The following is a 13,361-nucleotide window of genomic DNA, read 5'->3' on the forward strand; positions in this document are numbered from 1 at the left end:
TGAAAGAGGCAGCTATGTAGGGGACATGGTAACATCTACACATTTGAAGAGTTTGAACACGAAGAATGGAGAGGAATTGTTTAGAGCAGCAGTTCTCCAACTTCAGCAACCCGAGGACCCCCATTTTGATTTAAAAATTTTCAGGGACCCCCAAGCCTCCCTGCTCAGCCCCAGGCCTTGACCCCACTCCACCTCTTCCCCCAAAGCCCCACACCTGCCCCACCTCTTTCCGCTCTCCACTCACTCCATCCTCCTTCCCTCCCTTGCTCTCCCCTACCCTCACTCACTTTCACCAGGCTGGGGCAGGGGGTTGGGATGCAGGATGGACTGCGGGGTGTGGGCTCTGGGCTGGGGTAGGGAGCTGAGAGGGGCTGAGGGGTGGTGCTTAGCCCGGGCAGCTCCCGGAAGTAACCGGAACATCTCTCGGGCTGCGGCTACCAGGCAGGGAGGGAAGGGGGCAGGGAGTCTCCGTGCGCTGCCCCTACCTGCAGGCACCGTCCCACAGCTTCCATAGGCTGGAGCTGCGGAGTTGGCGCTCGGGATGGGGCAGCACGCAGAGACATAGCCCCGCACACCAGGGGCTGCAGGGATGTGCCGCTGCTTCCGGGAGCGGAGCAGAGCCAGGGCAGGCAGGGAGCCGGTCTCAGACCTGCTGAGCCTCCAGAGGGGGAGGAGTTGATCAGTGGGGGTCACAGACCCCCCACGGTCTACAGACCCCAGTTTGAGAAACACTGGGTTTAGAGTGTTACAAGGACTGTAATTTAGACAAATGGGATGAAATTAAGAAAAGGATAATTTAGGAACCAGGGAATACTTCCTAAGTGTCATGTTATGTTACGGAATAGTATTCTAAGGAGAGTCCTGCTGTTACTTCAGGCTTCTAAATACTAGAATGGCAAAAACAATAGGAAATGTAATGTAGGGAACAATCCTATATTGTCATTAACCAGATGACCTATTTGATCTCTCATATCTCTAGCTCCATAATTTAGCCATGCTGATAAGTAGGCTACACCAAAAACCACACATTTATGCATACATCTTTTATTTGGAGATAGTCTATTGATTTTAGCCTTCTGAATTTGTAACAACCCCACAAAGCCTAATAATATTTAGGCTTCCTAAAGTAACTGCAAATATAGCACCCCTGTTGGGGCTGTGCAGCCCAAAATACAGTAAAAAATGATGACAGGATATCATAATGGTTTCACAGTCCTCTTGACACAGCAAATTGATGGTTTGGGTGAACATGGAATGTAAACGGAACAGTCTTCAAATAAAAATGTTCAAGTCTTACAACAACGGACCAGTAAAACAAAACAAAAAAAATCATTCACTTTTGTGATAAACCTTCTCCACCAATAAAGACATGTTGTCAAAGTATGTCTACATTATGGGCGGGATTTCTGAAAAGTACCCAGCATTGTCCTCACTCTTTGCCCACTGAAGCCAACGGGCGTTTTGGCATTGACTTCAATTGAAACCTATTAGGCCAAAGCAGAGAACTTTGAAAAATCTCAGCCTAAATTAATATATTACATTGTTCCTTATCTTTAATTAGCAATGTATTTGCATACACACACACACTTTTCTTACCTGAAGGGCTGGTTGTTTGTCATTCCTCTTGGGTGACTTTAATCCACTAACTTGTTGCTGCTGCTGTTGCTGCAGTAGAAACTGTCGTGCCACCTGCAGAGCCTGGAAGAAAAGAATTTTAAAAATGGAGTTTGTACTGTACAAAATTTGGGAAGCGGCATGCATAGTATTTGATCAGGACATCCCTTTGAACATCAGACATTGATCTACTCCCAGAAGCACACTCACCAAAGAAATCCTGAGGCATGTGTGTGCTCGTACTACAGTGGCTTCCATTAAAAATCTGAGCACTCACACACAATGTTGTGACATACCAGTTATCTCCCATTTTAACCATAGGGAAATACAAAAATAGTAGAGTTACTGTTACTATGTGGTAACTGTGGGTAACTGCTGATTTTTCCATGGTGACTACTATAGATTTATCTAACTGTATGTAGCTGGAAAAGCCCAGACATCCATCAGATTGGCTTGGATGTTGGGTCCTGGGAAAATGGCTTACTATAAAGACTTGGCAGGCTTCACACTCTTTTTGTTCCTGTTATGGTCTGGAGTTTCTACAGCAAAGCAGGGCAGTTATAACTGGATTGTCCCTTCTGGGAAAGGTGTTAACACATGTGCTGTGGGTCATGATAACTGGTGCAATCCTCCAAAAAGAGTCTGACAAGATTGTAGCACATCAACTACAGAGCCCAGGAGAAAGCTTCAATGGGAGGTGAATAAAGAGCAACCAGGGAACGCTGTACCTTTAAGAGGGGACTCAAGAGTGAGGCCTGATTCCTGGGAGAAAGGTGAGAGACAGATCAGATGGTGCTGGAACATTTTGAAACAGGCTCCCACCACTGAGAAAGGGGCTCAGAACTGGAGCCAGGCAGCCGTGAAAAGTCTACACTGCTTGATGAGGTGGCGGAAAGAAAGGGAGGAGGAGACAGAAAATAGGAAGAATGTCCCTCCCCCTAGCCCATTTGCAGATGCTTGGTGCACTCACCAGCATTTCAGATGCAAAGGAGAGGGGCCCCTGGAGAGAGCCTGCCTGCAAGAGCCAAAGACTATCTGCAGTGGACATTTGGAAATTAAGATGCCTAGAAGAGTTGCCTGGGACTCTAGCCTGCTGTCTCCTTGGAGATGTTCAGTACATGTGTAGGTGTAAAAGTGGGCAGACTGAAGACTTCATTAATATAAAACAAGAAAAATAGTCCCAATGCAAGATGTCTACATGGAAGGCAGGAGAGAGACTGCCACACTCCTACTGTGTATGCTCTTGGAGACATTTATTTAATGCACGTTCGATGGAGGAATGAAATTTGTTTAGGGGTTTCACTATTTGTGTGTGAAATGAATGGCTTCTTCTACGCGTAAAGTGTTAAATGTACAGCATAGTTCCTAGATCAGCTGGGAACTGCTTGACAATGAGGCAAATTTCTACATGAAGAGACCCACTGACTTCAAAGGGGCTCCCGAGGAAGTTCAGCACCGCACAGGATGGTGCCCTCAAACAGCAAGATGTTACTCTCTTTTAAACAAAAACAACAAGGAGTCTGGTGGCACCTTAAAGACTAACAGATTTATTTGGGAATGAGCTTTCGTGAGTAAAAACCTCACTTCTTTTAAACACACGCCTTCAGGACCAAAGCCTTGCATCATAAAGGGGCCTGACAGTCATTGAAGCTGGCCCGTGGGGGTCTCCCTGGAGGGAGTGAACCCCCAGGTGGCAAACAGCCAGTGAGGCCTGTTCTAACATCTCTCCCTCCCTGTCCCCAGCACTGAAGTGGTGAGGAAGGGAATGTTGGTTGTAGCACCACTGCACTACAGCAATCAACCGCTGGTAAATTAGTCCATGGGGTTGCTCGGTTTCTCCATCCATGGGTCGGGACCCAATATTAGGTTGCCAGAATGTTTCAAAGGGTCTCGTGGCCTTTCCTGCAGCTCCCATCCCACAGCGCTGGCTGGGCTCGCCTCCCAGCTCCAGGCACTGCAACCTCCGGGGTCCCAGCACCGCTCAGGATCGGCCCAGCCGTCATGACGACGGGCGTCTGGGTAGGCCTAATCTGAGTGAGTGGCACTGCAACCCCATGAGTCTGCTCCACTCACAGAAATTTAGTCCAATCAGGGGGTGGGCCTTAACCTGAGCAGCAATGCAACCCCAGAGGTTGCAACGCCCAGAGCCACACTCAGCCAGCCCCACAGCACAGGAACTGCAGGAGCCACCACTGTGGGGTGAGTGCTGGTCAGGACCCAACCCACTCCGGGGGGCAGGATTGGACCGAAATCACCCCAGGGTCTCCACCCCCAGACTATTTACTGGGTCGTGACAGGACACTGACATTTACAAATAGGTCCCGAGCTCCAAAAGGTTGAGAACCACTGCTCTAAACCATGCTGTGAGGGGCAGAGAAAAAGGCTCAAGATAGGGGAGGCACAAACAGCTTCCTCCTGCTTCATCAGCACCGAGTGCTTACTGAGTGCAGCTAAGGATTTTGTCTCTTCTCTTTTCTCCGGCTCCTGCCCTTGATTTCAGTGGGAGAGGAAGGTACACATTGGATTTCGGGAAACACTCAGCATCTTGCAGAATTGGGCTCCTGGAGTGCTGAGAGTTTTGCTGTGCCTTTGTTTAATGGCTGATTTGCCAGCGCACTATGGAGGAGACCCTCCCCTCGTATCCTGCCTTCATTCCCCTTGATAGCATTGTTTTCAATACGCGCTTTAATAACACGTCTTCGTCAGATCGGTAGGATTTTAAATGTGGCTGTGATTTCCAGCAGAGATTGGCGGGATAAAAGTAAACGTAAAATCAGATTCTAAATTTAGGGATAGCTATTCAAAGCTCAGTGCACCTGCCACACACGGAAAAAATGGCATTTTGACATGCATGTGTAGCTGAGTCCTGTGATCCTTAAAGGGTGCAAGGAGCGTGAGAAGCTGTCAACTATGCACACAAATCATATCTTCAAAGAAATTGTGTGTGTGTGCGCACACGTGTACATGTGCAAGGACTACTCCGGTAGTTCAGCCTATAGGACAGAAAGATTCTATTGGCCATGAATTAATAAAGTCCAGCAGGAACGACTGGGAGATCTTTCTGTGGAACTTGCTATGTACAGTGAAGACAAAATATTATTTTTAGGCTTCAACTGATTAGATTTTTAGCTGTAAATGTTAATAAACGTCAATTTCACCATACTCATAAAACAAGGAAAATAATATTTCCATTGATGAGAATCAAAATTTACAGATAGACAAAGTAAGAAAAATGCAGCTGGAGAACTTATTAGAGTTTGATTTAGGGGCATTTACTTTATGTATTTTGACATGTGATGTTGACAATTTGTGTTTAATAGTTATATAGTTTTAGCTTTTTGAATCCCAACATCTACAGTGATTAAATAATTATCTAACCCCCACATAATTCCCCACAACTGTGAAAATGTAAATCAATACACACAGAAAAATGCTTAGATCCCTTAATCTTGGCCACCGTGAAAATTTAAATTGATAAAAAAATTTAAATGCTAAAATTAATCAATATTATGCTTTGCAATTATATTTAATAAATGAATTCCTCCAAGTCGAGTTATTTCTATTTAATTAACCTGGTTAGTAGTTAAAATGCCTCAAAGGGTGGGTCAGGAGCAGCAAACAGATTCCTACATGGTTTATGGGGATGGACAAAGAATACTCACCTACTTAACAGGGGTGTTGTGCGGCTTATTTAATTAATGAATACTTGGTAAAGCGCTCTGACTTTCTCAGACAAGAAATGCCATACAGTACAAGTGCAACATATTATTATATATTATTAAGACTGGCTCTGCAGAAGAATAATTCCAGATAAATGTGCAATCAAATGATCATTTTAGTTCCCAGTAATTAGATTCAATAGGCCAAAAAAAAAAAAGAAAGAAAGAAAGAAAAAACCCACACACAGGAGCCTCTCTTTAAACATATATCAAACAATCAGCACATCCATAACCTTTCAAGCTACAGCCTTTTTGAATAAAACATCTTCAGCTTATAGATATTATTCCAAAAAGAACCAGCCACCATATGTGTTGTCTCTTTGAAATACAGTTGCTATAGCAGACCTTGCATGCATTTCATGTGATATGATCATATTCTATCCGTTCTGGCAGCTGAGAGGTTGCACAACTAAAACTGGCTGCCAGAAATTTTTGAAGATCCCCAGAACAACTAGCCGTGCAAGAAACGACTGGTTTCTACTCGAGCTGGCTGTGAAACTCTCTGCAGCCAGACGGATGATTGCTGTGATCATGAAGCCTTAAAGCTGCTCTCTCCAAGTGGAACAGCCCTGCCCCAAAGCTGGACAGCTACGCACTGCCTGACCCAAGCTCAGTGCTTTGGTCAATTAGCTGGTCAGGTAGATTATGAGGGTAGGGAGCAGCTGAAAAGCAGTTCTCCATTCTAGGGTTGCCAATTCAGGTTGGACGTATTCCTGGAGGTTTCATCACACGACATAATCTTTAATTAAAGATTAACCTTTAATTCCTGTAGACTCCAACGCAATCCTGGAGGTTTGGCAATGCTACTCCATTCCCATACCCCAGTCACGTGCCTAAGTGCTGAAGACCTGAGCATAGGTGACCAGATAGCAAGTGTGAAAAATTGGGACAATGGGTGTGTGTGGGGGGTAATAGGTGCCTATATAAGACGAAAACCCCGATCACTGGGACTGTCCTTATAAAATCAGGACATCTGGTCACCCTACTTGAGCAAGGACAGAACCAAACCCTTGCTCAGCAGGCTGGGCTCCTTCCCTACCCTCTCCAGCTGCTGAGATCCATGCAACTGAGTGAGGGCAGAGCTGACCCTCTGATTACTTCATACAGCTCTTTCCTGTCCCTTCACAAGCAGCAGCAGGGAGCCAGGAGAACTCCCCACCCCCACCCTGCCCTGCTACCAGCACTGAGAACTGATGGTGTCGAGGCAGGGGGTGAAAGAGGTTCAGAGCAACCCCACAAGGAGAGATTGGTATAGGGAGAGAGCAGAAGAGAAGCACACAAATCAGGTTGGGGAAGCAAAGGGGGAGAGCAGCAGGTGAGTTGCAGAAGAGAGCCACAGAGAACATGTGAGAGGGAAGAAGCAACAAAGGGAGGAGGGAAGAGATCATACCAGAGAGCAACAAACACACAGTGATGGGGCAGCACTGGGGCAAGCAGTGGGAACTAAGACAGCCCAGAGGAATGCAATACCAAACAGCATTTTCCATATCTTCTCCTTCGTGATTTGGCTCTTTTGCTTATTAAGTCAAATAACAGATAATCCTGCCACTAAAATGTGGAAATTTGCTTGTGGTGAGGAACAGCTCCCAGGTACGGTGCTTACTGCCGAGTTGCACCAAGTCACCATTAGGTCTTCAGCAGTACTGCTTCTTCCCCGTCACCTGGTCTTCCTCTAATTTTTTCTCAAATTTCTCCGCCTCCACCTGAGATCAACCCCCCCTTGGCTATGTCATTTTCAAGGCTAATCCACAGTCATCACACCCGTGGGGAACAGGAAGAGGGGTGTGTAAAAGAAAGAGCTGGTTAGCTTAGTAAGGAAAGCCTCCTGCAGAAGCTATGTCAAGCCCATTTGCAGTACACCTTTTGAAATTAATTTGCGGATCTCAATTCAACCCCAGTGGACAGAAACCATCATTACACCAGCACTCATCATTTAATACAATCCGACAATCGCTGCTCGAGAGAGAAAGCGTTTCAGTACCAGCTCAGTTCTGGATCACCTCTTTTCCCGTAGACACAATAACCACTCCTGTGCAAGGCTGCGATTTACAGATCAGCTTGGGAAACCTGTTGTGGCTGCCAGCACCATAAAAATACTTCAAGCCAGGGTATAAGGAGAAATTAATTTGACAGCAAATTCAGTCCCTCAGCCATCATCAGCACAAAGATTCACAATCAAGACTGTATTTGAATACAGTATCCTGTATAAGAAGGCATGCTTTTATTCATATATGAATTCAGTGCTGATAGGTGCTAGACTGTCTGCAATGGAGACTAAAGCCCTTTACCAATCCATGAGATTATTACACAGCTACCTTCCCCTTGCTGCTCTGCTCACCTGCCTTGTTCTTGCTTGGTTGAACGGGGCACGAGAGGGTAGTTCCTTACCCCATTTGATACTTGCTTCTGCCAAGACTGGAAGCAGCGGTGCCGATACCACTAACTGCCAGCTGTGAGAACAGCTTTGGTGACATGGTTGCCTCTTTGCTAGAAAGTAGACGGAGCCCACCAAGCTCATTTCACACAGACCCCAAACAAGCAGCGAGCATGCTCTTTTGTAAGTGTGCAGTTGTCAGGGAGGGTCTGTTTCTATGGCTAGAAAGACAATTAAATCCTGTATTTCAGGGACATTGTCAAAAGAAACAACATGGTAAGTGCCCAAATCTTGCCGTCATTGAATCCAGTGAGAGTTTTACCATTGACTTCAACATAATGCTGATACAGCATCTTTCATCCAAGGCTCCCAATGCTCCATTTATAAAGGATATAAGGGAGACACACTGCACTCACCACTGAAGCACAACCTACGGGATGGAAGGCATCTGCCATTTAACACTTCCCAACCAATTCAACTTAACCTCAAAGGGATATCAGGACAGGTTTGGGGTTTTTTTTTTGGCCAAGTTAGGTAGAATGCAATTACTCAGCTGTTTGCTCAGGACACCCATTCTCCTACAGCTTTAAGTTGTTGCTGTAACTGAACGCTTCCATTACGAGCAACTCAATCTTTCAATTTCCACAATCATTTTAAAGTCATAAACACAAGACTGGGGGGGGGGGGGGGCAACATTTTGCTCCCAATATAAATCTGGAGAAACTCCATCAGAAAACCAGCAGCTGCTAATATGAGAAGGGGATTAAAGGGTGGGAAACATTGGGGGGAAAGGGGGAGAAGAGGGAGGAGAAGGTAAAAAAAGGTTTTACCCACAGAAGGGCCATGTAAATTTACAGTGCCATGTACAATCTTTACAGGAACTGTACATTGGAAATAGAATTACAACGTCCAGCCCTACAGAGCCTCTTGTTAATTGTTCCTCCATTGAAGCCAATATACTATGGCATTGGCTCTCAAGCTGTTTTTCCATCAGACCCTATTTTTATCAAAGCAAATGAGCTCCAGCCTCACCCTCCAGGTTCTCAATATTCACATTGATCTGCTGGTAATGAAACACCCGACTACTAAAGGATATACAGTTCTAGTAGCTGGACCTAACACGCTCCAGCTTGTTTCTCTCCCCAAAGCTTTTCCAGGTGCAGTAAGGCTGACCCAGACAAACTGGAGAGTGACATGTGAACCCCCGGGAAACAGGGGGCCCATGGGCCTAGTATGAGCAGGTAAAGGGCTCAAGGGGGACTGTACGGGGAAAGGAAAGAATGGCTCAAGGGAAGCCTGCATAGCCCTAATCTACCTTCCCAATTTTCTCCTGTTTGAGCCTCCAGCCCTGAGGCAGACAGCAACCACCTCCTCTTCTTCTCAGCATATGGCTCCAAGCTACCTGGGCACCACTGGGGGCCATGGGGCAGGGAGGGAAGAAGAAAGGGAATATTAACAGCAGAGGATGTAAAGTCTCTCTGCACTCAGTGCAAGCACTAAAACCCCCTCTGAGCAGGAGTTGTTACTGCAGGGGCAACCCTGCTGAGTTCCAGCAGCTCAATACAGAGCTAACGGGGTGAAAAATAATGGCCTATGATATGAACAGGCTTGGAAGGATTAGATATTTATCAGTAAATGTAACTGTATCAGTAAATGAAAACGTCTATTTCACTATACACAGACCGAACAAGGAAAATATTTCCATTGGTAATAACTGAAATTTACAGACAGGTAATGTAAGAAAGTACATGAGAACTTGCTTGAGAACTGTATCGGAGCTTGATTTAAAGATTTTACTTTACATTTTGACATGTTACATTGACAGTTTGTGTTTTAACAGTTATAAAACTTTAACTTCCTGAATCTCAACATCTACTATCATTAAATAGCGATTGTCTGACCTCCCGTAATTTCCCACAACTGTGAAAACTTAAATAGATAAAACTGAAAAAATGCTTAATAATAAACACTGATATCTGTCAAAATTATTAAAAAAACCCAGTTCTGCCAAGCATAGATATAAAGGAGGTCAGACTAGTTGATTGGACGGGCCCTTACAAATCTATGAAAGCATGAGAGTGACCCTTTAGTACAGGCTGAAAGATTTACACAGGGAATCAAGAATTAGAATTTGCTGACTGTCAAAGGTCTAAATAAAAAGATGGACAAGAGTTTTAGGCCGCATGCAGACCCTAGTCATGCTCAACCGTCACATGCCTCAAATACCCCTCGTTCCAGGGGACATCACTTGATATAGTTCCAGTGCTACCTATATGTTTCACGTACCATTTGTGCCCCTGCTCATTTTTTTATGGTTGATAGTTATTTACATCAGAAATACAGAATCACGTAACAGGTTACAGAACGAGCTATTTACAATACAGAACAAAATCCCCATGTGCTTTTCAACTCCTGCATGAATCATCTTTTATGTCCTTTCTTTTGGGACTTTGCCATAGGTTGCACCCCAAGTGTGGGCCTGGGCAGGTGGAGAGATATGCCCATCAATAAGCCTAGGGCTCATAGTTTGAGAAAACCTCCTCTCTGAGGGGAGAGACGGTAGCATCTAAGCAGCACGTTACTAGTAATCAGGGCTGGTAACATGGCAGTCTGTGGAGCATGGGTAGCAAAAGCAGGAAGCTACCTCTTTGCCAGTATCACCGTCTTACTGTGATTTTAATTATACCCTTTAAAAAAAAATAAAAAAAAAAAAGAACAAGAAATCAAGACCATGCCTGGAAAGAGAATATTACCTCAACCCAGACTTCCAGATGTGAGACATTACTCCCTGCCCTTGCAAGAATAACATGAAGTCATGTTTTCACACAATTAGACCCTTTTTAAAAATCCCTGCAGTGTTTCAGGCACAAAAAGGTTCTTCAGTATCAGACATGTAGATTTCTTATCATCCGGTTTTCTTCAAGTTTAATAACATTTTAGTGGCCTCAGGCATAGGCTAAGTTAGGTAATATTGGAATGGCAGCTGAACAGGCCAGTTCCAAACCACTCCTTTTCAGTGGAGATCCTACAGGTTTTCTTGCTTCCATTCAGTCATACCTGGGAAGTGCTGTTAGTTCTCAAACGCGGGAGGAGGGGTCAGATTCAGCCAGTATTTGTCAATTGTGTCCTCTTTCGCAGCTCCCAACACACTGCTCTGTTCCACAGCTCCTGGGACTGGAGTAGCAAAATGCAATCACCAAGCCCTGAAGTCTGGATACACTATAGTTTCAGGGTCGGTTAATTTCACTCACTCTCGTCTTTCTTGTGCTCCTCCCCTTACTGCACCTTTCCTCTTGGAGCAGCAAGTGGGGATGCGCAGAGGGGTGGGAGACAGGCAGGCAGAGTGAACTTACATGCTGGAGTGTAGCAGCATTGCACCTTGGAGAAGCTGAGGATAAGAACGTGTGGAGAGTGAGGGGGAACAGATTGCAAAAAGGTGCAAAGGAGCAGCAGCACCTGGTGCTCTTCCTCTGGGAGGAGCAGAACAAGGGGAGGTGAGCAGAACCAGCTCCCAAATTGGAAAGGAACCAAAAACAAGAGGCGCCCAAAGGTAAGTAAAATACAGAAAATGCAAAGAGAAGCAGGTGTTTTCTTCCAATGTCTGATTCCTCCGCTCCTCTTAAGCCAGTGCTTTCAACCCCTTCCGGAACAGGAAAACATGCAGTGGCACCTCTCTCCTCTCCAACCCCTTTTCTCCATATCTTGTACCCTACCTCCAATTTTTCTTCCCAGTCTTGCTCTTTTCCTCCTCAGTTAACCCCTGTTCTTGGCTACGCTTCCTGCCCATATCTCCTGCCTGTCCACTCTTCACCTGTCCTCCCCCCATTTGTTGCAGCACAGTTGTCTCTGGAAGGCTAGCGTTTACCAACGGGACATTGGTCAGCTCTGTATATTGGTGCTGGGTGGAAGGAAAAGCTTTGATAAAAATTAATTTGTTAAATAAAATGGTGATTGGCTGGACCTGACAGCCTGGCTTAGGCAGATGGATGTAGCCACACACTTCCTGAGTGATTTCTTTGCTGGAGCAATACAGGGACCATTATACATTTATACACATTCGTTTTTTACCAAAGTATTTATAATTTTCACCACTTTGTGCCCCTTTGAAATATCTCCTAGCTCAATGTAGGTCGATGGAGAGGAAAAAAATATGTTACATTTTTCTCCCACAGGCCCAAATCCTACCCAAGGGCACAGCTGTGTGCTGAGGCATCTCTCTCGAGAAATAAGGGGAAGTACAGCAGAGGAAATAAGAATCCTTCCTTCCAACACCAGAGAATGGCAGCGGAGTCACTCCAGAGCTGCCATTCTGTCCTCTGCATTGGAGTATCTTCTGTAGTGCTTGTGCCATTTCTGGGCAAAGAGAAATGGCAGATTCATCATCCCTGCCCTAAATCCTGATGCTCATGGCCACATTGGAATCCCTTGCTGAGCCTGTCCCTGCAAAGTAGAACCATGCCACTTTGGCTACAAGAAGGCCTTTCTAGCATTTAGAAGAGACACGGATTTGGCTCCACACAGCTCTGTTTGTCATTTTCAGATGTTGCCAGGTATGCAGGAAACTATGAAAGTCAGAAACTATGAAAGCCTGCAGCTGAGGAGAGGAGGGTGGTTCTTGATCCTTCCATAAATGCTGAGAAGTGAAAGAAAGGCGGCAGACAGGAAGCAAGAGAGGATGGGATGCCGGGCCAATCCAGTTATGCCAAAGGTACCAGTGAATCTAGGATCAGCAATGGTAGCAACAAAGGCTAGGAAAATTCTACTCTCTAGTCATGTCTGAAATCTTCTGTGGCCCTCTTACAAAGTAACATGCAGTAATGGGGTTTGTTCCACACTTCTCTCTTTTATTTCAAAGAATCACCATCAAGACTCGCCAGAGCCACTTGATCAAGAAAAATGTACCTTTATATTGGCATGGCAAGGCCCAGAATGTTTGTGGCCTATACAAAGGAGGGTTGGGCGAACACATCCTGATAGAATGAAAGCTACCCGACACGGGCCTCAGCTCATAATGCAAACTGAACCCAAACTGAACTGTTTGAAGGATGAAAAAAATCTTATGAGATGTCCAGACCGTTTTTGCAGGCACAAGGGGAACAGATAGCTTGGATCAGCTTCTGCATGTTTATCCAAAGTGAATCAGACGATTGAATATATGGCGGACCCACCACTGCAGGTTCTTTTTGGGCATCAGAAGTCAAGGAAATTCTCATATCCAAGAAGAGGTCCTGTACGAGTGGACACTGCCTTTCTGTGGATATGATATAAACTGTATATTGTGCAGGGCTGCTTGCATGTTTCCATTACGTAGCCAAGATATTTTAAATATATTTTTAATCCTCATTCCGAAACATTAGAGGGCAAAATTGCATTCAGTGGCTCATGGAATAAAAACCCAATTTTCAACACAGCGAAAGTGTCAACAGCCATAAGTTCTGTACTAACACCAACACTGTTTTTATAAATTCGGTCATTATCTGGGGATGGAAAGCATAGTGGCAAAATCTGCATGTGAGAGACAATTATTTAGGTTAGTTGAGACTTGGGAAAACTGTAGGAACTTCCATGGGACCCTCTGTTAACAATTGAAAGGCACCGAATATTGGATGGAATAATGTTAACTACATGTATACATTATTGAGTTCTGAATTATC

The 13,361-nt window shown here is 45.1% G+C and overlaps 1 protein-coding gene across 46 annotated transcripts in view; it reads right to left on the minus strand.

The window, feature by feature from the left end:
• The window catches only part of FOXP1 (forkhead box P1), a 505,685-nt gene that overhangs the window by 135,651 nt on the left and 356,673 nt on the right, over positions 1–13,361 (minus strand). For all 46 annotated transcript variants that reach the window (XR_010589012.1, XM_065550763.1, XM_065550750.1 and 43 more), the window contains one exon: positions 1,597–1,698. Coding sequence is in view for 42 of the 46 variants with exons in the window: in XM_065550763.1 (XP_065406835.1) it covers positions 1,597–1,698 (102 nt within the window). In the remaining 4 variants the exon portion in view is untranslated. The remainder of the gene's footprint in view (positions 1–1,596; positions 1,699–13,361) is intronic.

Source organism: Chrysemys picta, chromosome 7 (assembly GCF_011386835.1).
Source record: "Chrysemys picta bellii isolate R12L10 chromosome 7, ASM1138683v2, whole genome shotgun sequence".
Taxonomy (NCBI): domain Eukaryota; kingdom Metazoa; phylum Chordata; order Testudines; family Emydidae; genus Chrysemys; species Chrysemys picta.